The sequence below is a fragment of the Pungitius pungitius genome, chromosome 15 (assembly GCF_949316345.1).
Source record: "Pungitius pungitius chromosome 15, fPunPun2.1, whole genome shotgun sequence".
Lineage (NCBI taxonomy): Eukaryota > Metazoa > Chordata > Actinopteri > Perciformes > Gasterosteidae > Pungitius > Pungitius pungitius.
The window spans coordinates 17,897,439-17,925,183 of NC_084914.1; the positions used below are offsets into that span (position 1 = coordinate 17,897,439).

At 45.9% G+C, this 27,745-nt stretch overlaps 1 protein-coding gene across 2 annotated transcripts; it reads right to left on the minus strand.

Moving 5' to 3' along the window:
• ca8 (carbonic anhydrase VIII) lies at nt 1-26,966 on the minus strand. 2 transcript variants are annotated; one of them, XM_037458509.2, is made up of 9 exons: nt 26,612-26,966; nt 18,323-18,508; nt 17,028-17,152; nt 15,525-15,620; nt 13,959-14,021; nt 13,787-13,835; nt 12,106-12,218; nt 8,901-9,095; nt 1-212 (listed from the first exon to the last, which is right to left on the minus strand). In XM_037458509.2, the coding sequence occupies exons 1-8, from the start codon at nt 26,682-26,684 to the stop codon at nt 8,961-8,963; spliced, it is 840 nt and encodes a 279-aa protein (XP_037314406.1). In that variant the 5' UTR covers nt 26,685-26,966; the 3' UTR covers nt 1-212; nt 8,901-8,960. The 2 variants fall into 2 exon arrangements, with proteins under 2 accessions (XP_037314406.1, XP_037314405.1); XM_037458508.2 differs by having other exon boundaries at nt 18,323-18,514.
• Between the last annotated feature and the right edge of the window lie 779 nt (nt 26,967-27,745).

Genomic DNA, 27,745 nt, shown 5'->3' on the forward strand with positions numbered 1-27,745 from the left:
TTTGCTTTACTTTGCTGTTAATTTAATTTTATTTGTATTTCTTCTTACTATTGTACGGTAACTGATTAACACGAAAATACTTCTTCCCTACTGACTCTTGAATGTTAAAGAAAAAAGGACAACCATTCGCAGAAGCACATGCTAGGCAGATCAATAGTTTCTTTGTCCACCTTCGGGCTCCATTTATTTGCCTTCCTGGTCTTCCTGCTCCCCTGAAGTGACAAAAAATATGAATCAGATCAAAAGAAACCAGATGTGCTGACTGACACTTTCTTACTTCAGACTGAAACGTGTTCCTAACCTGTCTATCAATTGATGATATTTCCATCTGCAGCATCAAGTCACTCGTGCACAGTGGGTCCCCTGACTTGGAAATAATGTTAAAGACCTGTGTCGTTCTTTGTGGCAGAAAAAATAAAATAACTCGCCAGAAAATTAATTAATTTAAAGTAAATGGGAGTTAGGATGTCAATAAAGGTCAATCCCGTTATTCTTGAAGTTAGCATTGCATTGGTTCCCTATACAAAAGCCAATGGGTCCTTGGAAAGTTGTGGATTAATTTGTGTGCCTAAACAATGTCAATGATTTTGGTTCAGCAAGTTTATCTTGACTTTAACTCTTTAGTGTGGAAACAATCAGCAGAAGTTGAAAGCTGACGTTAGGCTTTAAACCTTGTACACCAAGGTCACGTGACTTTAAGGCAAACAAGTCAGTAATTTGTCTCATTCAGCCACTTGCAAACACCTTTAGTCACATCATAGAACAACATTTTTAAGATCCTTAAGCTAAAGACTGAAATGTGTATGTATTGCTAAGCATGCTAACACACTGTTGAAGATGGTGAGCCACTTAGCATTTTGACTTTGCTATCAGCATTTAGCTCAAACCGGCCAGATGGACAAAGACACTTACAGGAAAGGTTCCTTTATTTCTAAAACAAGATATGCTCATATCTCATATGCTAGCCCATGCTAGTCGGTTGTATTTTTACATTCACATGAATGGGCCTGAGAGGCAATTCACAGGCGCCCCCTCCTCTGCACGTCTCCGTCCTCTCTTATTCACTTGTCACAGGTGGGTTAGTGCTGGTTGGACCAGGTAAGTATCCGTTTACACTGTCTACAATACTCCTCTGTTGTCTCTCCTTCCCCCTCTCTATCCCTAAGACATTCTTGCATCCCCTTCACCACAGCGCCACACTTCCTCCCTCCTCGTAAAACACTGCTTACTTCAAAATACCTGTTTTCCCTCTTTTCCCAAAGGCTTCCTGTTATTCTCATTGCTCTGTTCCTTAAATATGGGCTCTGTTGCCGTCAGCTCAGGTGTTTTCGATGGTTTTATAATCTTGACCTGCTCTTAATGGATATATTTAATGCACCCTGGCAGCTAAGAACTCCTTTATTCTCTGGTCCGTCTGGTCCGTGACGGGTAAGCCCTCAGGCAGTCTCTTGCAAGTTTCTAAACATTTTGGAAGTGCAATACTGAGACATAATGCCAAAGCATTGTGTCAATGGGTCATAATATAAGAAATAAATCAAGTGTGAGGGGTAGGACCTTGGGACCTGGGAGCCTCAGCCCAGAGCAGGAAGCCTAATCAAGGAGAGCCTCTCCATATAAGGGCGATCAGTTTGTTCTCCTTGTCCATGTGTTGAAGTCTGGGTTGCTCTGTCTGCACAGTGTGTGTGGGGGCTAACCAACTAAGGAGGTAGGTTACAGGACGCTTACACTTATCAATGCCCCCACCTGACAATGTGTTTTGTGTGATTTTAATCGACATCCTGTATGCCATGTGGGATTAATATAATGTTTTGTTTCCTATGGTAGAATGTCAGATCTGACCTGGTGGGCCTAGAGGCCTACTTGCTGCACAGGTGCCTTGGGCCTAGGAGGTATCAAGTTGGGCTTGCCAGCACATTATGTACTGTGTAATTGCTGTTTTGTATATTGCAGGCTGAACTGCAATAGTTTTATTTTAGCATCATGCTCTAGTGTCTCCATCTTGTCCTCTATTTCTAAAAGTAACCCACTGATATTGTGCCTTTTGATGACCGTTGCTTCCCCCTTCCCCACTTCTAGTGTGTGTGTGCTGTGTATATTAACCAGGATCCTTGATATTATTTGTGTGTGCACAACATAATTCGCGGTGCTACTAGTTTGCAGTGGGGGTTATTTTAGTCCTTTTTTACCCATGTGCAGTGTTATTATTGTTGCCCCCGGTCAATCACTGTTGGCATAAATTCTTTTGATGTGTTTTTAAAAGGGGATTGTCTAAATAAAAGGGATATTGGACTGTACACGCAGAAGCCTCTGTCCGTCTATGGTTTAACTCGCATGGGATTTTTAGCCATAAGCGTAAAGTAATTGAATTCAGGATCTCTCCCCTCAAAGAGAGTGTATCATCTTGGATTGGCCGTCGCGAGTTGATGACGTCACGGACGTGCGCGGTGTGTGAAAATAATAATAAAAAGATGGACGCATACAGCGCCAACAACTCATTTATTACTACGTGTTTTACTTGGACAACTAAATGTCAGTAGACACGTCTTGGTTTTACTCAAAGTATTTCAGTGTCCATTTGGTCACAAAAAAAGATAATTTTACACTTTCATATTTGAGGGATTATCAGAAATCATTACATCGAACCTGGTATCCAACCTGCGTCACAAAAGGAGATCATGTCGGAGAAAATGGAATTCAATTCCAAGGTGATTGATCTTCCAATGAACTTTTACCTACGTTCACTGGAGGAACAAGTAAGAGCTCGGATGGAGGACAGCAAGGCAAAGAATGGAGATTTACACAAAGAGATGTGTAGCCTGAAAGCACAGCTGAAAAAGGCCAGAACCAAGCCTCCAAATTCCCAGAGTAATGTTGAGAATCCAACATCCATTATTAAGATGCAGCCTGTACGGTTGCAGATAAAGGAAGAAGTGTCCATTCAATTGGAAAGAGAACTGGAAATGGAAAGGGATCAAACAAGGACACACATTGAAATGCTGCAAATTGAATTGACCAAGTTGACAGAACGTCGCCACGATACTCCGTGGACCGCCACGCAAGGCAATCGCCGCGATACGCCGGCCAGGAGCCTCCCGGGCTGACTGCCACGTCGTCCGTGTCCCGATCAAAAACCGAACAAAAAAACCCCTCTAGCGTCACTTCCCCCCAGCTGATTTATATACACCGGCCGATGCAAGAATAATAATAATAGTGATAATACTAATAATACCCCATACCCGTCCTTACTTTTACTTTTTTAGGCCGCCGATAAATGTTCCAAACACAGCATTCCAGTACAAGAACATACACAACCAAATGTTTCACTCCTCCAGCTGCCGTGGAACAGAGGCAGACATGTGATCTTTACACCGTCAATAGAAAAAAGTTGAACTGATTAATCGCACATTTTGAAATTCATTCATCTTGATTAATGGCGATTAATAAATGTTTTTAAAGAAAATTAGTTTTTCTTCTAAAGACTGAATCTAAACTAAGCTTTAGAAAATGTGTATTTCAGACACTGTTGTTTATTTGTTCATGTTATTTTAAACACAAAACTACACACATTTGATCATCTTGAAGTCAGAATTCCACCGGGTGGAGAATGTTGTGCCAGCAACTCTTATAGCTAGCTTAGCTAGTGACCACAAAACGTCATTTCAACATTGAAATTTGGTTGAAATCGGTGTGAACCTCATTTCAACGTCTTTTAACAGGCCAAAATGTGCATGAAACGTCAAGGTGCTAGAAAAACGTACATTTCTTGATATTGTGTCATGTTGTAACTTACGGTTGAAAGAGACGATATTATTAAGATTTTCATAATTAATCAATGAACTGGTCGGCGAAATTTGGTCTACGCAAAGACGTGATTTCAACACATTTAATATTTTTCTTAAAACTTCATAATTATAGAACACTCTGTCGTTAACAATTTGCTTTAAGGACATAATAATGCGGGCCGTTTCAAACATTACTTGGGTTAGGGTTAAATGAATCCTGAGTACAAATATTTATCTGGGATATAATTGGATTATGCACTTCGGTTTACTTTGCTAGAATGTAAAATTTACAACAACAGTTTTGTTACACAAACAAGCAGATTATAGAGAACATTTTACATCAACTAATAGATCTGTAGAAAACACAGATGATAGGTAGTTTACTTTATTTAGTAGTAAGTACCAAAGTAAAACACAGGTTAAAATACACAGCAACAATTGGTGGTGAACGTTGCTGCAGGAAACCACAAACCCCCTGATCAACTGTCTTATGATGAGCATATGTTAAATTAACATATGCTCAACAAGGGGGATTGAAGTACAGATTAACATTTTCTTTGGCATGCACTGATTGTGAAAAACACAATCCCAAGGTTTAAATTACTAGAAAGCATTAGTATGGAAGGGAAGAAGGCCTCTGCTTGTTCTTGTGAGCCACAGTTTGCCTATTATTGACACTGTGTGTCTTAAGGCTTTTCAATAAAACACCTGGAGAAAATCCTAACGGACATGCCATGCGGAGAACATGCAAAGCCACTCAATGAGGCTCATGAATGTGAACCCAGAACCCAACCGAGCCACCTTGCTGTTCCTTGGGAATGACAAATTTAAGACCGTGCGGGTGGCCTGGGTCGGGGTGACGATGGGGCTTGGCATGGGGTTGGTGGTAGCCTGGGTCGGGGTGACGATGGGGCTTGGCATGGGGTTGGTGGTAGCCTGGGTCGGGGTGACGATGGGGCTTGGCATGTGGCTGGTGGTGGCCTGGGTCGGGGTGACGATGGGGCTGGTGGTGGCCTGGGTCGGGGTGTGCATAGCGTGGCTTTGGAGAGGACTGGAACGGGGAGGTTCTTCAGATCCTTTTCACATCCATGCTTAGACTTTGCATTGAGTAGGAAGCGAGTTTACCTTGACACAGGCCTGCAAGCAACCTTGGATTGGTCTTCAGTGGGGGACAAATGTGCAAGTTTGGGGGTTCTAGTCACTTGGTCCTGAGTGGATGACTGGGCTATTGTGGAAATGGGTGGCAAACACATGATGGGTTTGGCGCCATACTGCTTCCTGCGCTCATCCTTGGATTTGTCTTCAGTGCGGTGCTGATTGCTTGTGGAAATGGGGGGCAAGGTAAACGCTTTTCTCCAAACTCACACTTGAGCTTCCTCAGGGACATTGTCAGCTCCTTGTTCTCATTGCTCACTGTCTTGTAGTCAGACTCGAACGCCAGGATTTCTCCCTGTGTTCCCTGCAACTGTTTTTTTAGTTGTCTGTTGTCCCACTGACACTGCTGGAACTTCAGTATGGCGTCATCCGGCCTGCGTGCCAACCTGCACTTCAGGTACTCGATCTCGGCATCCTTTTGTCCAAGAATGTTTTTCTGAAAGTAATGGCGCGTTTCCACCGAGCGGTACGGTACGGGTCGGGTCGGTACCCTTTTATTTGTGTCTCCACTGCCAAAAGTTGAGAAAAGTACCAAAAATCCGGACCGTACCGTACCACTTTTTGGGTACCCTTCCGTTGGGGTACCTGGCACAGTTGTTTGGTACTAAAGGGTGGAGCTAGACTGCAGAACGTTGATTGATTTGTAGTTGTTCTTTTTCATTTTCGAAGTGCAAAATCTTTTTTTCTAACTTTGCGATTTCAGCCGGGACCTCGTTCAGTCTGGCGGCTGCCAGCAGGTGGGCCTGGGATCCGTTCAAGTCCTTTGCTTCTGCAAGCTGCAAGATTTTTTTTCCAGCATTTCTTTCAAGTCATTGCAAGCTAGGTTAGCCTTGGTAAGCTGTTTATTCCTACCGTCAGCCTCAAAATTCAAGGTTTTGACCTTCTCCTGCAGACTGAGTTTCTTTGCGGTTTTGAAGGAGTTCCACCTCAGCCTTGAATAAGTTTTGCTGGCCAAGATTTCTCTCTTTTGTTATGGCCTCATTATGGATCGTTTCCAGTTTATGCCTTTTCTCCAAATCAGCAAGCAAACGCCTGACATTCCCAATCTCCTGTTCTCTGGATTTAATGTCCTCGGTGAGCATTTTCAGCTTAGTTTTTAATGTCAATATCTGGTCAATGAAGCAATTCTGATCCTCCTTCATTTTCCTAATGTGGTCTGTCTGCTTCATTGCCTCGTTTTCATGTTTTTCTAATTCCGTTGTCTGCTTTGCCAGATTTTCTTGCCGGCTACTCACTTCTACGTGAAGCTTCTTATTCAACATTAAATAGTTGGCATTTTGACTTTTCATGTCAGTTCATTTATTCATCTCTCATCAGCTTTCCCTTTTGTGTTTTTTATTGAGAGTTCCTTTGTTATTTTTTCACATGTTTTTTTTTTTAGCAAGCTGTTGTTTCACACTGCTCAATACATCATTCAATCTAATGGTGTCTGCCTGCAACATTTTGCAACATTCTTCAGGCTCTGTTCTTCAATTTTTTTGACAGCAAAAGATTTATATTCGGCCAACTTTTCGAACTGTGCTTTCAATCCATCGAAGTCCTTGTTGGCATTCTTCGAGACTGTGTCCTTGAGCGTCTGCAATTCCTCTTCCCTCTGCTTCCGGAGCGAATTTTCCACGTTGTATTTAATTCTTAAACTTTGTGATGTTCTCCGAGGTCGATCGAACAATTCACGTGAGATACATTTTTCTCAAACTCCCCCTTTTGTTGATCAATATGCCGTTGTTCTTTGGCCCAATCTAAGTCCTTACTTAGAGTTAGCTGAGATATACGCAGGTCATGTTCAGCGGCATGTTTTTGGGCTTTACTAAGGTCACTCTCAACAACACCAAAACTGACAACCTTTTTTTTGAGAGACCTAATTTGGCCCATCAGCCCTTCCTCTTTATTCCTTCCTTTCTCAGTCCAAGCCATTTTTAAAGCTTTTTCTAAACAAATGATGTGATGTTTGTAACTACCTGTGGTTCCTTCCTCAGCTCCAAACTATGTGGACTGCCTAGACAAGCTAAATTCAATATGAAAGCTGTAATGTGACAGGTGACACGCTTACGCTATCAGAAGCGTTGCCATGGAGAGGTAACCACGTCATACTTTCCTAATATCGCCGTCTCGCACAAGTTGCGCTGTTGTCGCCACTATCGCTTAGCTGAAATTGTCCTTTGTCATTTTTTTAATTTCACAATGTGTTAAAATGAACTAGTTCAGTTCATAGTTCAAACTTCAAAATATTTGAACTAAGTTCACAGTTCAAGGGAGAAAAGTTAGGTGTTGGCAAGTCCCCCATCATTGACTCCGTAAAACTAATCAAAGCAGTAGCAGAGAGTATGAAAGACACTCTTCACCACCACAGCAAACAGGGCACAGGCCAGTGTCAAAGCCACTAGAAAATAGGCCTACAATAGCCTTATCGGTAAAATGGAGGTTCTTAATCCTGACAAATGGGACCATGACAACCCTCGGTATGGTGAAGAAGAGGTAAGGGATCTGTGTAATGCTTTTCACCTGAACGAAAAGGAGGCACACCTTGGGTTCATTGAATTCAAGGCAAGTGGAGGAAGAAGCGTTCCCAACAGGTTGAGGAAAATGGTCATTGCTGTGGACACACTGTCGGCAAGTAATGCAGACTGTGAGAGGGGGTTCAGCACAATGAAAACCATTATAACAGATTACAGAAACAAACTAGCAACTAAAAATGCAGCAAACCTCCTCTTCATAAACACAGTGGGACCTCCATGTAAGGAGTGGGATGCCCTTCCTTATGTGAAGACTTGGCTTGGCAAAGGAAGGAGAGCTGCTCATTCAACCCAAGGCATGGCTTGTGGTCAAGCAGATGAGGACAGCTACTTCAAGCCTCTTTGGAATTTATTTTAAGTGTTTTACCTTTTCTGTTCTGTTCCACTGTTCTGTTCTAACTATTCAGCTAAAAAATAAATAAATAAATGTTGAAATTAAGTGTTTGCAATTTATTCATAATCCAAAACAGATACAGGTGGGTTAAAGAGTGATACTAGAGTGATAAGAGGTCCTAGTGAATGCATGATAAGTAGACTATAATATAGTAAATAAACAAACAAATAAATAATAAATAATTAGGCTAAGTGAAATTTTTGCGCGCGCATTAAACCTGTATCATAGTACCACCAAGAAATAAAAACAAATTTCACCCCTGTATATATGTGTGTATATATGTGTATTTATATGTATGTATATATACTATATATATGTATATGTGTATACTATCATTCAATGAATGCGTTCAGGCACAACACTGAATATAAATGTATATGTTTATATATATATATATATATATATATATATATATATATATATATATATATATATATATATATATATATATGTATATATACTATGTTCCTTGTGTACCTGACTGATTGTAACGCACAATTAGAACAACAGCATTTTGTTGCAGGTCCTACTGCTGACGTATATAAATAACCATAAGCTGTACTATCCGGTAAAGTTAAGAAACTCAGAAAGTCCTCTTTTTTCTCTTTCTATTGTCCTTACACCCTCTGAGTCTTCCTGATGCAGTGCAGCTAAATTAAGAATCCAGGGACACCAAAAAGTCTATATAGACTTGCCCCAGATTAGTAATCAAACCGGGTTAGTTCTTCCAGGGCTTGGCCCACTCCACTGTGGTTTCAGAGGACCCAGTTACATCAGGGACAGAATTCCTAGTTCCATTAAAAGACTTTCCCTTGAGAGTAAATGTGCGCAGCAAACTAAAATGATCGAGAACAGTGTATTGGTTAATTTATCAATTTATTTTATACACTAAGATTGTGATCATTTAGGTGCTAAATTACAGCTGCAAACAAGTGTTTTGTATTAAAAAATGAGTGTAAACCACGCAGCAGAGCGTTTGTTGAGCTGACATTCATTGGTACATTCAAACTGCAGGTTGAAAACAGGACGGAGTGGAACTGGCTGTGACACCGTTACCTTCTGGGCTTGTATCTGTGGGGGACACATTTCTTCCTAGTTGGCAGTGGGAAGCAAGAGTCATTGGAAGGCTGCACGAACCGTCCGGTCACTGAGCGGCTGGGTGGGACGGAAGTTATCTCCCAACATCCCATCGTTTCCTTCAAGTAGCTCCGCCCCTTTGACATGGGATCGCAGTCTCCGAAACTCCTCGATCTGCAGATGAGGAAAGATTTGCTTTGAGAGGTCACACTCTACGTGGCCTAGGCCTGTACTAGGAGGGTTTAGTAAGATGGAAGACTTTCCGCACTCGTCTTCCAGAGGTTGTCGTTTGTGTCATGACATGTGGCATGACAACAAACCTCCAAATGCTGGAAAAAACAAACTTTTTAACGTTTTTTAAGAATTTCTGTAATGAATCAATACAAATAAAAACGACTGGTTTTGCAGTTCAAGTGGGAGACCAAGTGTGAGTCTGCCTTGGCCCTCCTTGCATGCAGAGAAGGAAGTGCAGACGGCTCAACACAAACTTAAGGTGTACAATAAGGAAATGGAACAGGAAGCTGCTGACTGCCCTTACAACAAGAAGAAATGAGCCTGGAACCACAAGCCCAACTCCCTCTCATACAGACATTTCCTCTCTTGCTCAGGTCTTTCAAGACAACATAGACTTGATTAGAAACAGGCTCCCTCTTCCAGAGCAGTACTTCCTCAGTGGTTAAGCAGTACAATTCATTGAATGGAAAACCGCATTTATCTCACTCTTCGACCAAGGGGCTATCACAAAACCGAAGAAATACGTTGGTGGTCCAGCATGTCAGGTGCTGGATGGCACTTTCTTCTGTAACAATAATGAGGCCTATCAGGATGCGTACGGTAGGGTGCTCCGTATGACATAAATATATGGGTTTACTCAGGCTATTAAAAAGGACCTCCTGGGGTCAAATTAGAAGACTGGAATCCATTTGGATAAATGTCCTTTAATGATATTGTCACGGTGTGGGAAGGAGATCTGTGAAACAGTGTTGTCGGTCGATTATTTCGGGTGATTTCTGCTCTTGATGTTTGCCTAAAGAAAGCGTGGCAGACGGCTGAGCAACAAAAAACAGCATCTCCTCTTGTTCTCTTACACACACCAAAGAACTGTGACAGAATGGATCCACAATCTGACTTCCCGTTTACGTGAAACCGGCGCCGATACTATCGCTTTTACACGCATGTACTGAAGAGTGGCTGGCCAAGACAAACACCAGTTCCTGTGCTGACGGGCTGTTGGCTGACAAAAGCAAGATTTATAGCCTTGTAGGCATAGCAACTTGAATGCAGTCAATGATAACTGCACATTTGGAGGTGTGTAGTGTAGGTAAACAGGACCCGCAATTGTAAAATACTTTAGCTGTTGTTCATGTGCATTCAGCTGCAGGTGCTCCGATTGAACATGAAAATAGGTTAAATATGGAATGATATGAAATGATATGTAGTGCCGACGGACTCGTTTCAATTCGTGGTTCTAAAAGGCTTGAGCGTGTTGCAGAGCAAATTCACCTCCAGACCACCAGGTGGAGTAACGTGTTTTGTTGAAGACGACCTAGAGAGTGATGTCTTTGTGTGTGGAAGTCGTTGGTTTGTTTATTTATTTATCAGAGACTTTTTTGTCCCCGTGCATCGACACTGCTGCTTTTCAATGCATTTCTTTCGAAATGTGAGACTGGAAAGGATGTAGTTCGCAGACCAATCACAGCCTTGCGGGCTGCGTGAGGCTCGCGAAGCTTTTGAGTCTAGAAAAATTGGTCAACGCAAGGGGCTCTCGCGTGTGCGTGTCCTTAAACCATAAACTAGGCTTTAGGGTTTTAGGGCGTTTGGGACATCATACAAATGTCTTGGTTCCTTCTTGCTGAAATAGTTATGCCTTATTGAGAATCTAAAGTGATGTCCTTTAAATCATTATCAGAATAGTTGAGCTTCTCACCTCTGACAATGAACTTGAATGAATGAATTACTTCATATTTAGAGGTCACAGGGTTCAAATCTCGGTAAAGACTGATGATGCTGATAATGCTGCCTGATTGGAACATTTGAATGGACATAGCCTGAGGCTGGAGGACAGCAGGAAGTCATTTGCCTGTTGGCATTTCAAAGGGTCAGCATGCCAGAGGGCAGGATGAAATGCTGAAATAAAGGTCAGAGGAGTAACTATCATCATCCCCGAAGAGAACCATGGAAGTCAGGCAAAGGAGGAATTTAAGCCAATGTGACACGCTCATTGATTGGTGGTGGATGGAGAGGCTTCCGCTTCTGTGTCTGTGTAGGTGGAAAAGATTATACTGACCAAAACATTTGGAAGTCAAAAAATACTAATTGAAAGGAGGCAGCAAACTTCTGATCTGTCCCACTCAGTCCTCCAAGGTTATACTGGAGGAATAACAACTGAATGTACACTTAGAGGGGGAAAGGTTTGATGAACTTAAAAGGAAGGCCTGTACAGATCATCACAACTGAGACATAAAATAAAAGAACTATCAGCAGCAGGAAATGAAGTGATGGAGGTGCTGACTGATGCATATAACCCAACTCATTTGGGGACAATGTTACGCAGTCTCATCGCTACACGAATTGTGTACCTAGGGCTGATACCCGGCGACATCAAAAGAAGGAACTACCTCTGATTTAGCAAGTAAAAAAGCCATCACAAGGAGCGGGCTGAAAAGTGATCCTCCAAGCAGAGGACAGTGGCTGGACGCTGAAATATACTCAATGGAAAAAGGACTCAATACTCAAAAAGTCTGATTTGAACAGAATCTATTGGTTCTGCCGGATGGTTTGTCCCTTTTAATTTTTGTATTAAGTAGGGATTGAAGACAGGGTGCAGTCATGAGTAACCATTTGAACAGTACAAAGCAGGTTGATTAAAACACTCAACATTAGATCCCAAAAGAGTGCTCCACTTTTGAATTTAATTGAAGCGGCACTAGAGTGTATTACCCCAGCCGGGTGGAAGCGGCTCAGCTCCAGCAGGGATGAGCGGCTGCCTCAAACAAGTAAGGAGTAAGTGCTAATTAGCTCACTTCTTTTTGACTCAAAACAGTCGTCAGATTCCACACAGCTCCACCTGGAACTACAAAATGCTTAATGCATACAAGTTTACAAATGTATATAACTCTATTCCTTAGGACCTGGAAACAGACTTTGATTTGATTTGTATCCATGTTTTGTGTGTATCTTTTACCTGTGATTGTGAGATGGTGAGAGGGTAGCGGTAGAGGATCCAGGTCACACTTTCACTACAAGGTGGTGTGGTCAGTGATCCTTCGTACACCCAGTAGTCTCTTAGTAAAGGATCTGGAGGCAGATAAAACAGCTGATGTCAAATAAAATGCTTCAAAAATCTCTTGGTGAAAGCAGGTTTGTGCCCATAGCGTAAAAACGCTATGGGAACGCCTTTGCGTGACCGCATCATGAAGCACGTGTGAAATCTAACGGAGGCACGGGAGGGGAGGGGCCGGTGCCCCTGAGAGACTTTTTGGGAGAGTGGCGAGCCCGCCCAAATGTATCTCAATGGGTCCTGCGCACAATCGACGAAGGCTACCCCACCCAGTTCAGGTGGCGGCTGCCTCGATGTCGCAGGGTACTACCACTTTGGTAGACCCCCAGCAGGCTCGGATATCGGAGCGAGAAGTACAGACCCTGCTGCGGGGGAGCCTCAGAACGAGTTCTTCCTCCAGACAGATATTACAGCCGCTACTTCACCGTTCCAAAGGAGGATGGGGGTTTGCGTCCGATACTAGATCTCCGCCGTTTGAACCGCGCTGTTGCGGAGTTGAGCTTCAAGATGCTCACTCTCAAACAGATCGCGGCACAGATCAGGTCCGAGGACTGGTTTATCACGGTAGATCTCCAGGACGCTTACTTTCATATTCCCATCCTCCCACGACACAGGAAGTTCCTGAGGTTCGCTTTTGGTGGCTCAGGGCGAAGGGGTTCTCCCTGAGGGGAAATCAGCGCCGTCTGATCAAGGTCACTCGGCGTTGCCTGCGGGCTCTGGCCATGTGGGGGCAGACGCCCTGTCGAGACAGGGGCCGAGGCCCGGGGACTGGACTCCACCCCGAGGTGGTGGTTTATACGCAGCTCGAGTTCCCTGAGAGGGAACGTCTCCGGTTACGAAAGTAACCGTAGTTCCCTGAAGGGAACGAGACGCTGCGTAAACTTTGCCATACTCCCGGCTTGCCTATGACGTACCAGCTCGCCATTGGTTAGATTTCACACGTGCTTCATGACGCGGTCACGCAGAGGCGTTCCCACAGCGTTTTTACGCAGCGTCTCGTTCCCTTCAGGGAACTACGGTTACATACGTAACCGGAGACGTTCTCCAGTGAGGCATTAGGATGATCAAACCATTTATGTGTCGAATTAGCACTTAGAAAATCATAAATCTCTTTTACATGTTGGATTTTCAATCTCCCTTGGATTGTCTCTTTTGCCTGGTGGTGTATTCAAACAGGCCAAACATGGCAAACACCTTTTAAACCTACGTGTAAACACTGCCAAATGTAATATTTGCTGAGGGTTCTCACAGCAAAGGGAGGAACAATGAGTCCTTGCTCCAACACTTATCTACCTTTCATCATTTTAAAGTACCATCCCTAAGGATTGGACAGAGGTGCATTTTCATCTCTAGGACAAGTGCTCTGCCCCTCTCTCTCTCCTTGTTCTATTCCAAGTCAGAATCTGTGACCTGTAAAAGTGCAACTGATTTTCCAACATTGTAGAAAGTGTCATTATGAATGGATGAAATGATGAGGGGATAAGACCCGGCAGGCGGCCAGTTTAAGTCAACTGTAGCGATATAACATAAAAGGTATGTACATATATTCACAATGCTTTGAAACAATCAATAGTATTCTACTCACCAGGTAACAGAGTGTTGGGGTTGAAGCAGGGGATTATCTTGCTTTTTCCCTGATGGTGTCAAAGCAACACAACAGAAAGTGTTGTATTAATGCATAATGCATGCTTAACCGTAGGGTTGTTCATCTGGTGTAATAGATGGCCCCAAATCTGCATTTTAGGATAGCATCCCACCTTGTACTGCAGGTCCTGCAAAACTTCAGTGATGGCCTTTAGACCCAGATGCTCCTTACCGATCTGATAAAAACACAAAGCATTACAGGTTTCAGTGGGTGGTTGGTGGATGTTAATTATCAGTAACAGCCTCAAAGACGTCAACCGAGTTTGAATAGGATCATAGTTTGTATATGCCATATCTACATAGGAAATAACAGGAAGTAAACATTTCAGGTGAGTCAAAAACAGGATCTATGCCAACCCCAGGTCAGGGGTGTCTGCAGTGAAAGCAGAAGGACATTTCTGGATGGAATCGTTTTACTGGGCTGGTGTGACCCAGATCTCTCTCAAAGGGGCTTTGGTCTTTCCGGGTTTAATAGAGCAAAAGTTCCACGTTGATTTTCCTAGCAGAGAAGGTACGGATTATTTATTATATGGACGTGCATAATCGTGAACAACGCAGATTTTCAACGGGTGGCGTGAACAAAGTACAAAGCAGAAATAATGGTTATTTCCATGGCCTGAATGATGCAAATTAACTACAAATAGTCAGGCGAGTAAACTCATCAGAGTAAAGCGTAGCGAAAATTCGCTTAACTTTTGGTGTGAACATATACTTTTACATAAGATGATACATACATACATATACATATACATATATATATATACATATATATATATATATATATGTATTGAAATTATCATAATTGTTCATTTCAACAATTCATTTGATTTCAACTGTTGAATTGAACAGTTACAGTTAGTTATACTACAAGTTCTGTTAACAATACACTGACTTATAACTTACGTATTCCGTGCAAAAGTCCAGCAAGAAAATATATAATCTCTCCTTTTTGAAACCCAATAAATGCTTTTGCTTTTATTAGCCTACTTCAATACAAACTCGACATCCTCAAATGAAAATGAGTAAGTAGCTTAAGATATTGTTGGTTGCCACCTGTGTCTACCTTCATTGTTGGCTCAGCTTAAGGGTTCTCGGATGTTTCTTTAGTTGACTAGCATGTTGTTAGCTTATGGTGTGGACAGGGGCGTGCGCCGTGATGCGTGTTAAGGTCAAGTAGCTCAGCGTGCTGCTAGTGGTAGCACCATGCTAGCAGGTTCACGCCATCATCAGGTTTATGCTAGTCAGCCTGCGAAAGCTAAAGCCTGTGATGTTATAATAACAATAGATAGAAGTAAATAGCTCTTCCTGGGACACTAACACATACATTCTCACACACATTATTAGAAACATTTACTATGTATTAGTAACCATTACCTGTATCTTGGTCAAAAAACTATATATATGTATGTATAGATAGTACCAGTCAAAGTGTGGACACACCTCATTCAATATAATGAGGAGGTGTTTCCAAATTTTTGACTGTTACTCTAAATGCATATACTGTATATATATATATATATATATAAATTTTAGAAAACAAATGTAGTGCTTTTATTTTTTCAAATATTGGTTTTGAACTCTATTAAATTGGCTCTGTTAAAGTGTTGAACTGTTTTAAAACCGACCCCTTACCTGGCCACTACATGCCAGCCTACCGGTTCTGGCTGTGGATGATTTACCTGCACGAAAAGAGCAATGGTGAGGACTCCGTTCTTCTTTCCAAGAGCATCCTCCAAAGTATTGAACAGAGTGCTGTTCCAGTGAATCAGATGGAGCTAAAGATGGGCACAATAACAACAGAAAACAACCGTTTTTTGAGAGGCCATTATTGTAAACAGGTGTATGGAGCAGTGGGAAGTGAGAGACCATCCTACATGGGCTCTTATGTGGGCTCTTAGGTTAATATGATCGTGGAGAAATATTTGCAAAATTTTACCCTCAAACACACAGACCACAGATCTATACTTAATAAGTCTGAAAGCTGCCTCTGAACTCAACAAAAATAATATTAGAAAGCTCAGATATCTCTAAGCTGACACACCTTTCCCGGTGAACACTACTTGTGTTTTGCAAAAACAGGTCAAGCTGTCTGGCTCTTTAAATACAGAATAAAGTCATTTAAATGCTACAAAATGTCATCATTGACCAACAATGAAAGTTACATTTGAAGCAAACCTAACCTTTTTTACTGGTAAGGTTGGTGACTTTATAAGATTAAAAGTGTCTGTGGCCCGCCATAAGAAATTCTACTGGACCCACAAATATATTGTTTCATTTTGCTTTGAAAAAAGTTTACATTTTTTTCGGAAGCAGTGGTCATTTTTAACAAAAGTAGGTCATGCAGGGGGAATAATTGCATTTTTAGCTAAAGGTGCATTCTGGTGCTCGTGTGATTGTTTGGACTAGCAGAATGGTTGGAGTTGGGTCATTATAAAGTCCTGGCTGTGTTCAAAGTAACAACCAATAAGGACTTTTTCCTTTAATGGTATGCTATTAGGCTACTACAACACTGTATGTACATCAATGGTTATTTGGAACATGTAAACATGCAGTGGAGCAACAGCACAAAATAACGTCACAAGTCACCAAATGGACTCACTTATTTTCATCATCACAGCAAATGAGTGTGCTGATGTTGCACTATTGGCTTTACCGTATTTTCCCTTCAGACCTTTCTCACTAAATGCCAGAGGTCAGTGCCAGGACATGTGGTGTGACAGAGTACAGCTAAGTTAAAAACTCAGGTTTGATGTCATGAACTGCCATTAAACTGCAGCCTCACGCTGTCCGCTGTGGTTCCGCAAGAAATAGCTACGTGTTTAAAGTTTACACACACACATGGATGAGAATAACCCCAAGCTAAAGGTTCCAGGTTTAAATATAGGTCTCAATATTTGTCTCGGGCCTAGACAAATATGAAGACATATATTTCATTCTGTGGAAAACAGTAGCATCTAGCAGCCTTGAGATGTCAGAAGTGTGACTTTTTAGAGAAGATTTATGGGTTCTGTGCTCAAGGACGAGCCGTGGTGTTATCTGAAGGACAAATGTAAATGCAATGAGATCATATATCTTTAGTCTCTAAGCGTCATTTGGTCTGCTTTCAAAATGTCCACTCATGCCCACTCAAGGGCCATGCTCTTACTTTAGTGTGTGTGTGTGTGTGTGTGTCTTTGCACTACCTCCATAGGGAAAGCCTTGAAGTTGACAGTGTGCTCTGATCCTCTCTGGTTCTCCTTGCCCCAGTGGAAACGAACCTCGTGAAGCTCATATTCATGATCACTAGGCAACGGACCGCCAGAAACCACTGACAACGGCACAGGAAACGCAGGGCATTGTGGCACACACAGGAAGTAGAAGTCAAATCAAAGCGATCAGAAGTTGTCCCTCTTGATCCTTACACCTTCCTCGTTACTGCTAATGTGCAACTTTGCAAGAGATGAGAAGGAAGCTGATGGCTCACGCGTGAGCAACTTTCATTGTCAGGTCTGGAGAAAACCACGAGTGGAATTCATGACAATTAGGATACACTGCAAGAGGAAACCAACTTTGACACAGTTGTAAATGGTATATTATGTTCAGTGCTATGGACACACACTTGACCCTGTCCCGGTTTCTTAAATGTTTAAATTGTCAAATACATTTTAATTCAATTTTAAATGATAATTACATTTATTGAGGGAAATAAGCCATCCAATCCTACCTGGTCCTATTAAAAAATGTAATTGTCAACATAACCCTCATAACAACTGCAATGTCAGTGTCAGGGAGAGTTTCACATCGCTGTGGAGGAATTCTGACCCACTTTGCCCAACAGATTTGAGTGTGACTGTTGATGTATGATGATGATTTTTAGGAAATAGTGTTTCCCCAGATGTTGCTTAGGGAATTAGTGAATTTCTTCTTGGACCTCTCCCATGCATGCCATGTTTGCTGTGGTTTGCTTTAGTCCCAAAGCCTTAGCAATCTGAGATATTTGATCCTTAGTATTATTCAAGTGGTTTCTTGTAATGAGGCCTGGTTGTTGTTAGGGAAATCCAACGCATCTTTCAAAAACAATTGGTTACTCACAGTTTATTCATGATTTATCTATGGAGGATGGATGCAATTACTTAAGAAGGTTTAGGTAGGTTTTTACCCGTCTTAATTATTTAATCATAAATCCTTTGGTATTTACGTGTGTTATTTTTGTCTAATTTTAAAATCTGTTGGTGTGACAAATATGCAAATAAATAAACAGGAAGGGGGTCAACTCTTTTTCACACAACTGCATGACCATGTGTGCCTCCCCTTTTAAAAACCTTTAAATGTAAACCCATTACTTTTTCACTTCTGGGTCATCACACAGTGATGATCGGGCAGGATGTATGATGTATGATTACAGTGTCCCACAATAACTGACGGCAAAAGCCAATCTTTCTCCTCCCTTCTGAAACAATAAGCAGTGCTGTGTTGTCATGGCGCCGGTGGGAGTTACCTGACTTGGTCTTGAGGATGATGCGGACGGTGTGTCCGTCGTTGATGACTTCACATTCTCGACACACCACGTAGTTAGGGGACAAACCCACGTCCAGCAGGGACGGGTCATACTCGGCCTCCCTGGAGTTCAAGTTAATGGGAGATTGGTACTCGCCATTAGCTGATGGGAAATGGAGCCCCCATTCTACACCTATGAATGAAAACACATTACATGCATCAGATCCATCTGGCTCATCAATAAGAGTATTATCAGAAAAATATCAGGGATTTGTATTTTTATATATTTAATTAGTTATTGTGTTAAACTTATCACAGAGCTTTAATGCAGCCTTAAGTACACACAGAAATTGTTCGTATGATTTCACTGAGGAAAAATAACTATGTTTAGAATAGTTGAGAATAGTGTTGCAAAGGGGCGGACTTTTTTTTTGTTGTTCGATGAAAGAATAAAGTTCTACTCACAAAATATCAAAAAAAGTCAAAAATGTAACTTTTAAAAGTTGTATTAGAAATGTTCGCATGCATGGCTGCTTATGACAAAGTAAATACAGTTAAATGACCCCAGAATATCCACCAAAAAACAGTTAAGTGGACTTTGAGGAAACGTTTTAAAGCAGGGGAGCCAAGTCATGGCGATCTACCGCCACCCAGCCCCACCCAATAGGTCCATCATACGACATATTTAGTTATTGCAATATCTTTTTAAATAGCGGGTGAAAACTGCCTTGGGTTATGAGACATGAAATATTGCCATCAGCTTCGGATCTGTTGCGCTGACAGAGACGCACAGCTGAGTAGAGAAAGTCCTCCATGAGGTCCCCACTGGCCTAGATCCCCTTCAGCCTTTCACTGACTGCAAACACTCTAACGGCCCAGTGACAACATTGACAAGTGTGAGGAACCTGATGTGTGTTTAGCAGCAGATGTTTTTGGCGGTGCGTAGCATGTTGCAGGAAGCCCAGCGCACCAGCAAACCCAGGAATGCACTCGGCTTCTCACAGCAGTCCTCTCTGCTGCATCGGACACAGCAGAAAGGTCTCTCCACAGCACAGAGGGCCGAGGGGACCCATCACATTCCCTCTGTCCTCAGCGACTACACCATGGCAACAATGTACTGGAAGCAGTGAGGGTACACACTAAGGGGCTGTGCAACCTTCTGTGTGCGCGTTTAGAGCTTCAGAAATGAGTTCCGCTTGGGATGGATCATTGTTAAACCGCATAATATTGGTTACTGGTTGCCTAGTTGTCAATCAGTTAATGTGCTTTCCAGCATCTTGTTATAAGATATCTGCATAACTAAAAAAAACGAATTTAATGTTGCCAAATAAAAGCAAATAAACTCAAGCTCAAGCTGCGATACTTGGAGGTTCTTCATGTATTCACGCTTTGCCAACTGCATTCGAGCTCAGGTTTTATAAACCTTAAAATCCACACATTAAACAATATAACAAGCATGACTTAATTTAAGCCAAACCATTCATGTCCACAGGAACACCCATGTGATATTTGCAAGCCATACATACATCATTTTCTATCTCATGCCTACAAAGCGGTGCGTATCATTCGGTATACTCACAATGAGAATGTCACAGCTCAGTATCACAGTGCATCCCTCGATGCTCAGTGAGTGCAAAGGTAGAAAGAAGACAGAGTGAACCAACACAATTTAAATGAACTCATCGTTTTGAACTTTCACATGTACTTGTGTGGAAAACATAAATCAGCTCCAGCAAGGCTTTACACAACTGGACAAAGTGTCTCGTTTCACTTTGATCTTGTATGACTGACCCGATAGTTCGTTTAAGGGGAGCCCCACCACTTTACACATTTCAGAAGCCCCCCGCCCACCAGGGAAAGGTCCCACAACGTACAGTGACTGACATGGGGAGCATTTCCACGGCTTGAACATGTGGCTCTTGGTCAGTACAAGCTTGGGTAAATGTAGAGTGAGCAAAGCTTTCTCTCCTTAACCAGTATCTACAGGAAGTCTGTTATACCCTGGGGGCTTTATGGTGCTGCATGCTGAGGTCCCCGAGGAAACAGGGGCTCTGTGCTGAGATGGAGGCAAATATGCCTTTAGTTTAAGTCCAACTTCAGTGACTGGCTTTTTCCATCATGGTTGACACCAATGGTGGGCGGACGCCCAGTATTGGAAACCTGTGAGATGGTAACCCTCCATTTGCAGAACTCTAGCAAGGAGGTCAAGGTCTGGCATTAGCTTTCCGTTGCTCGATGTTAGGTCTCAAGGAGGTGTTCAGATTTACCATTTAGCAACGGGCCTGCACGAGGCAATCTGTCTGTTTTGGATTCAATTTTGGATGACCGAATGACCAAATCAGTAACCATCGCCATGGCTGTTGGGAATTGCAGTACACAAAGCAGTGCCTCATTCCAAACAAGTACGCCTCGAACCGCCAATCCCACTTCACAACTCCATAAAACACGCGATGAACTTCCATCGTGGGAATTGGGTCCAAGGAAACCTAAGTCCCATCACAGATCAAGTGGTTTCAAACCCTTTGTGGGCGCAAAGGGTATCCTTAGGATAATCGATTATTCCTCAAATAACCTTTTAATAGTGTAGCGACCCTGTTGGGGACTCGGTCAGGTAGCGTCACTCTCGGCGCTCCGGCCAATCAGACGGGACATGGGAGGGTCTGTCCGGGGGAGCATGACGTAGTTCCGGTTGTTGTGTTGTTGGGAGTGTTGACTGAGTGAGCTGGAGTTACTGTGTCGGACGCTGTGGTGTTTCGCTAATAAAAGGATCTCTGCCCGGCAACTATTCGTCTCAGCGTGTTAAGTATTCCACCACGCCCGGACGTTACATTGGTGTCAGAAGTGTCTTCGTACGGACGATATCGTTGAACCCGGTGGAAAGCTAGCGGTTAGCCTGCTGTGGGCATGGATCGTGTCGGCGGGACGAGCGGCTACGTTACGGTAAAGGAAGAGAGGAAAGAAGCGGAGGAGGGAGCTAGCGGGTGGTCGAAAGACATGGCCAGAAGTTTCGACGGAGCTACTAGGGGCGCGAGGGCTTGTTTGAGAGAGTCTGCAGTGAGGATGGCTAGGGACGCTGGCATTAGTCCCGCGGCGGATTTTCCCGCGGTTTCTCCGGGGAATGTAGCGTCAAACTACAATGGCGGCGCCCATCGCTCGGCAGTCCCTACGGTAAAAACACCGAAATACGACGGTAGGACGCCATGGGAGGCTTTCCTGGCTCAATTTGAATTGCTGTCGCATGCAGGGGAATGGTCCAATGAGACTAAGGCACTTCAGCTGGCGTTGTGTCTCACGGGGGATGCGCTGTCATGCCTGCTGCTGCTGAGCCCAGAAGACAGACGTCGTTACCCAGCGCTGGTAGGGTCGCTCCAGAGGCGTTTTGGACAATGTTTGCAACCCGAACTCCTGCGGAATGAACTAAACAATCGCTGCAGAAGACCGGGAGAGCCGCTGCGGGCGTTGGCAAACGATGTGGAAAGTTTGTCACGGAGGGCTTATGCCCACATGCCCCCTGAAGTGCAGAGCGAGCTGGCGCGGGACCAGTTCATCAGGGCAATTGTTCCCACAGAGCTGCGTGTCCAGGTCCAGCTGCAGCACCCACAGTCATTGCAAGCGGCTTTCGAGTTGGCTGCGGAGAGAGAGAATGTGTGGGGTGCAGCGCCTGGAGGCTACCATAGTGAGGGAGCACCTATGGCCAGGGCGGCGATGGCGGTCCCTCCAGAGGCAGAGAAACCATCGTGGGTTACGGAAGTGACTGAACTGATCAGGGCTGTGTCACTACAACAATCACACCGGCCGCGACCCAGAGTCTGCTGGGGGTGCGGGCAACCAGGGCATTTGGCCAGAGAGTGCCCCAAACCAAACAAGTACCAGGGAAACGGCCCGGGGTCCGCATAGAAGGGGATACGCGGACCCCGGCCGTAACCCCGACCACAGCGCCACGAGCCTCGGCAACAGGAGATGACAACGCCAGCATGGAGCCCGTCGTGGCGGTGGGGCGCACTGGGGAAGGTGACTCGTTCTATGTGCCGGTTACCGTGGAAGGACTGCCCTGCTTGGCACTGGTGGACACCGGTTCGACAGTAACTCTGGTAAGACCAGACATGATCACAGACTGGACTCATCTTGACCCCACCTCAGTGCGACTTCGCACTGTTACCGGAGAGCTGGCACCCATGAAGGGCAGAGGTCTGCTGTCTTTATCGGTGGGAGGGGTGACGGTGTGCCACCCGGTGTGGATAGCTGCAGTTCAGGACCCATGCATTCTGGGTTTGGACTTCTTGAGGGCCACGGGCTGCCATCTAGATCTACAGCAAGGCACAGTGAGTCTCCAGGGAGGGCCTTCCGTCACCTTGCTCTCCACCCCCAACCCGTCCCTACCCCCCGGGCCTCCAACACCAGCGGCGAGTACGGTGGTGACGGTCCCCTGCAACGCTATCCCCCCCGCCTGCCCACGCGAGTCATCTAGGGTCTTTCTCCCGGACGTCCACACCATGAGCCGTGCAGTGGAGGCGCCAGCAGCGATAAAGGAGGTGTGGAGAAAGAACTGTGTCGGCCTGCAGCCGCAGCAGCAGGAGCAGCTGTGGCACCTTCTCCTGGACTTCCAAGGCAGTTTCGCCAAGAGCGAGGATGAAGTAGGGCAAACTCACCTAGTGCAGCATGAGATTGACACAGGGGACGCGCGTCCCATCAAGTGCCGCCCCCGCCGCCTGCCGATGGCTCGTCAACAGGCTTGTGATGACGCGGTCACCAACATGCTCCAGGCAGGTGTCATCGAGCCGTCCGACAGTCCCTGGGCAGCAGCAGTGGTCATGGTCCCCAAGAAGACAAAAGGATGGCGACTCTGTGCGGACTACAGGCCAGTAAATGGGGTGACCAAGAAGGATTCTTATCCGCTGCCCCGCATTGACGAGTCCCTAGACCTGGTCTCCGGGTCGTCGTGGTTTTCGTCCTTGGACCTCCGCAGCGGATATTACCAGGTGCCACTGGCCCCGGAGGCCCGTCCCAAGACTGCTTTCTGCACTGGGCGGGGGCTGTGGCAGTTTAAGGTTCTCAGTTTTGGACTTTGTAATGCCCCTGCCACTTTTGTAAGACTGATGGACAAAGTACTGGCGGGGATCCCCCGGCAGCAGTGCCTGGTCTACCTGGATGACATTCTGGTCCATGGTAAAACATTTGAACAAGCCCTGGCGTCGCTGCGGTTGGTGCTGGAAAAAATAAGAGCGGCAGGCCTGAAACTGCATCCGGAGAAGTGCCATTTCATGCAGAGGGAGGTGTCTTTTTTGGGGCACCGTGTAGGTGGCGAAGGCATTGGCACCATGCGAGAGAAGGTGCAGGCCGTCGCAGATTGGCCCACCCCCACCAACCAGAAACAGTTGAAGAGCTTTCTTGGCCTGGCCTCATACTACAGGAGGTTTGTGCGGGGGTTTGCTGGCACTGCTGCACCCCTGTTCCATCTGCTGCAAAAGGACCAAGAGTTTTCCTGGACGGAGAAATGCCAGGCGGCATTCAACAACCTGCGGTACGCCCTAGTAGAGGCCCCGGTGCTAGCCCCAGCCGACCCCAGCTTGCCCTTCACGCTGGACACGGATGCTAGCGGATCAGGCATCGGCGGAGTACTCTCTCAACCTTTCCCCGAAGGCGAGCGAGTGGTGGCTTACTTCAGCCGGGCGTTCAACAAAGCCGAGCGAAGATACTGCGTCACCCGCAGGGAGCTCTTGGCGGTGGTGCTGTCAATCCGGCATTTCAAGTACTACCTAAGTGGCCTGAACTTTACGGTGAGGACAGACCACTCTGCCCTACAATGGCTCATGTCATTCAAGGAGCCAGAGGGGCAGGTGGCCAGGTGGTTGGAGGAGCTCCAAGCGTTTAATTTCAAGGTGGTGCACCGGGCTGGGACACGTCACACTAATGCCGATGCACTCTCACGACGGCCTTGTGCCGCAGGAGGGTGCCTCTACTGCGACCGGAGAGAGACCCGCGAGCGGGAACTGCAAGAGGAGGAGGGAGTCGGTCCGTCCGTGCGGCGGTTGGAGGAGGTTGTGATCCAGGATCGTCAGACGGTGGAACTGTCAGAATGGAGGCGACACCAGAGGCATGACGTGGACCTACAACCGGCAGTGCAGTGGGTGGAGGCACAGCGGCGCCCCCCCTGGGAGGAGGTGGCAGTGTTCTCCAGGGCAACCAAAGGGTTATGGTCACAGTTTGAGTCTCTACGCCTGAGCCAGGGCGTTCTCCAACGGGCATGGAAGGAGCCAGCAACGGGGGAGGAAAGGTGGCAGATGGTGGTTCCCAAGGTCCTGCGGGGTTCGGTGCTGGAAGCCATGCATGGAGCTGCAGGGGCGGGACATTTTGGAGTCTCAAAGACACTGCGGCGTCTTCGGCAGGGATTCTACTGGGGACAGTGCCGAAGGGACGTGGAAGACTTCTGTCGCCGCTGTGACCCCTGTACGGCACGAAAGGGGCCCTCAAGTCGCTCCCACGCCCCGCTGCAGCAGTTCCCCGTGGGGGGCCCAATGGAGAGGGTGGCTGTGGATGTGGTTGGTCCGCTGCCACGCTCAGACGGAGGAAACCGGTATGTGCTCACCGCAATAGACTATTTCACAAAGTGGCCAGAGGCGTACGCTTTACCAGACCAAGAAGCAGAGACGGTTGTTGAGGCCCTTGTGGGTGGCATGTTCAGCCGGTTTGGCGTGCCGGAGACCATACACAGCGACCAGGGAAGGAACTTCGAGTCGCGGGTGTTTGCCACCATGTGTGAACGGCTGGGCATGCACAAAACACGCACCTCCCCCCTGCGGCCACAGAGTGATGGACTTGTGGAAAGGTTCCATCGCACTATGGGCCAACAGCTAGCCATCCTCACGTCACAACACCAGCGAGACTGGGACAGGCATTTGCCACTGGTGCTCATGGCTTGTCGCTCTGCAGTCCAAGAGACCTCCTCCTGTACTCCCGCCCTGCTGATGCTGGGAAGAGAGCTCCGCACACCGGCAGAAATGGCTTTTGGGCGCCCCCCGGAATCCTCAGAGCCCCCCTCAGGCTCAGAATATGCCAGGAGGCTACAAGACCGGCTCGATTCAGCTCATGTTTTTTCCCGTAAGCAGCAGCAGAGTGCTGGCGTGAGACAGAAACGCAACTATGACATGAGAACAAGAGGAAAGCATTTTCGCGCTGGAGAGCTGGTCTGGGTCTACAACCCCCAACGAAAAAAGGGCCGGTGCCCGAAGCTGGACAGTCAATGGGCGGGGCCCTGCACAGTGTTGGAGCGGGTGGGTGAGGTTGTGTACCGGGTGCAGCTACCGCCCAAAGGCAGGAGAGTAGTGCTGCATAGGGACCGGCTCGCCCCGTACAGAGGGGTCGCCTCCCCGCTGCCAACAAGTGCCCGAGGGACGTCCTCACGGGGTGTTCCCCTGGGGCAGCCCCCGCCAGGTGCCTCGGGGACAACGGGAGAAGCTGTTGGGCCCGAGTTTCCAGCCGGCTTGGCCCTGTCGCCACCCACAGATAGACACGGACTCCTGGGGGGTGAGGTGGGGCCTGACATCGCCACGGGTTCAGGGGGCACGACCCCCCCGGCGGCGAGGCCGCAAAGACAGAGAAGGCCTCCGGTCCGGTTCGGAGACAGCGGAATTTAGGGAGGGGAAATTAGGGCTAGCATACACCTTGGGTCTTAGAGGTGGCTGTATTCTTCTGCAAAAAAAAAAAAAAAAAAAAAAAGCGGTGTTCTGTTTTGTTCTGTCCTGTGTTCGATTGTAGGTGCATGGTTCCATTCTTCAGCAGTTCCTTGGGGGCAAGGACCTTTGTAAGGGGAGGGTAATGTAGCGACCCTGTTGGGGACTCGGTCAGGTAGCGTCACTCTCGGCGCTCCGGCCAATCAGACGGGACATGGGAGGGTCTGTCCGGGGGAGCATGACGTAGTTCCGGTTGTTGTGTTGTTGGGAGTGTTGACTGAGTGAGCTGGAGTTACTGTGTCGGACGCTGTGGTGTTTCGCTAATAAAAGGATCTCTGCCCGGCAACTATTCGTCTCAGCGTGTTAAGTATTCCACCACGCCCGGACGTTACAATAGTTATCCCAAACTAATCCGGTTGTTTTTATGTCAATTGAACATCACAGCAAGCACAAAAACAGCACAGCAGGTTTTCATGACTAAAAACGTATTTGATTGATCTTTAAGAAAGGGGCAAGATGCTTAAAGAAAGAACAGTAAGTAAAGACTACATTGGTAGAGACACAACGCTCCATACATCCCAGCCTCCTTCCATATGCTGATGAGGAGCCGCGTGGCCTACCTTCCTCGTAGCCCCAGTCCAGCTCATCTTTCCCCGGGTTATAATCCGACTCCTCGTTCACGCTGTCGGCCATGGCGCTGGGCAGTCTGCTCCCTGTGGCTTCAAACCAGTCCGTCCTCCCAGTAGACGCCCTGTCACAGTGGTTTTGTCCGAGACAATCTGCAGACTGTGCAGCTGGCTGGGTCGGTTCCCAACTGAGCAACAACTCCCTTGACTTTTCACTTTCTTCTTATTGTCATTGGATTATTTTCTTTCTTCTATTTGTGTGCCTTTATGTCTCTGGCTCTTGTGTTCTCACACCTACTGACTGATGTGTGTGGAGCTGTCTGCCTCTCTGTGTTTCTCTTTATTCTGTTGCTCCTCCTCCCTCCCTCCCTCTCTCTCCCTCTCTCTCTCTCACTTTGCTCTGCTGCCATCTCTCCACCCCTCGCTCTGTCTTAACTCCTTTCTCTCTCTTTTACCCTGCAGACTGCAGGTGTGCTTGCCCAAATAACCACCATCTCCCCCCTCTAGTATTCACCTTTTTGATTCTCCCTTCTATGATCGGCAGCTCGACTTGTATGATAATTCTGTTGACCTTTCTGCTGTTTTGGGTAGCCTGCCATGTGTGTGTGCTGGCACTCTGGCAGGAAGGTCATGCTGGTGTTTGGGTTGGAGGCCATGCACAGACCCACCCTTGGGTGTAGGAAACAGCAAGGGTTGAGGAAACTGGCAGAAAAACAGTAGGTGGGGGCGAGTAAACTGTTCTCCAACCTTGATGACTTCAAGATGGACCCAGAAACTCTCTGACACTCTGAAGGCATTAAAGCCACCACGTTGCCGCTTTGGTTGGTGTTCTTGTGACGCTCGGTGGTCAGAACCCCTGATGCTGTACAAAGAGGGTTGGATTTGGACACTATCACACTTGAGGTCATACCAGGGTGCATTAAAAAGAACAAGTCTGGACAAAACCTAATTGTCTTTGTCCAGAAGTATGTGTGAAAAGTCAAAAAGGATAAATAGGTTGTGTTCCCCTTTCTGTCTCCTTGCTTCATTCCTTTCTCTCTCATTAATCCATGTCCTCTGGGCTACTGATGTTAATTGCCCTACATTCCTCATCACGAAATTGTCCTCGCAGTCATCTAAAAGCAGCCG

What these genes read in the sequence shown, in the direction of transcription:
- ca8 (XM_037458508.2), bottom strand. Translation starts at nt 26,684, where the DNA reads ATGGCCGACAGCGTGAACGAGGAGTCGGATTATAACCCGGGGAAAGAT. An exon ending in GGACTGGGGCTACGAGGAAG is followed by an intron (nt 18,515 to 26,611) that starts GTAGGCCACGCG and finishes TTTCATTCATAG; the next exon opens with GTGTAGAATGGGGGCTCCAT. An exon ending in TCACCATCTCACAATCACAG is followed by an intron (nt 9,096 to 12,105) that starts GTAAAAGATACA and finishes CCTCATCTGCAG; the next exon opens with ATCGAGGAGTTTCGGAGACT.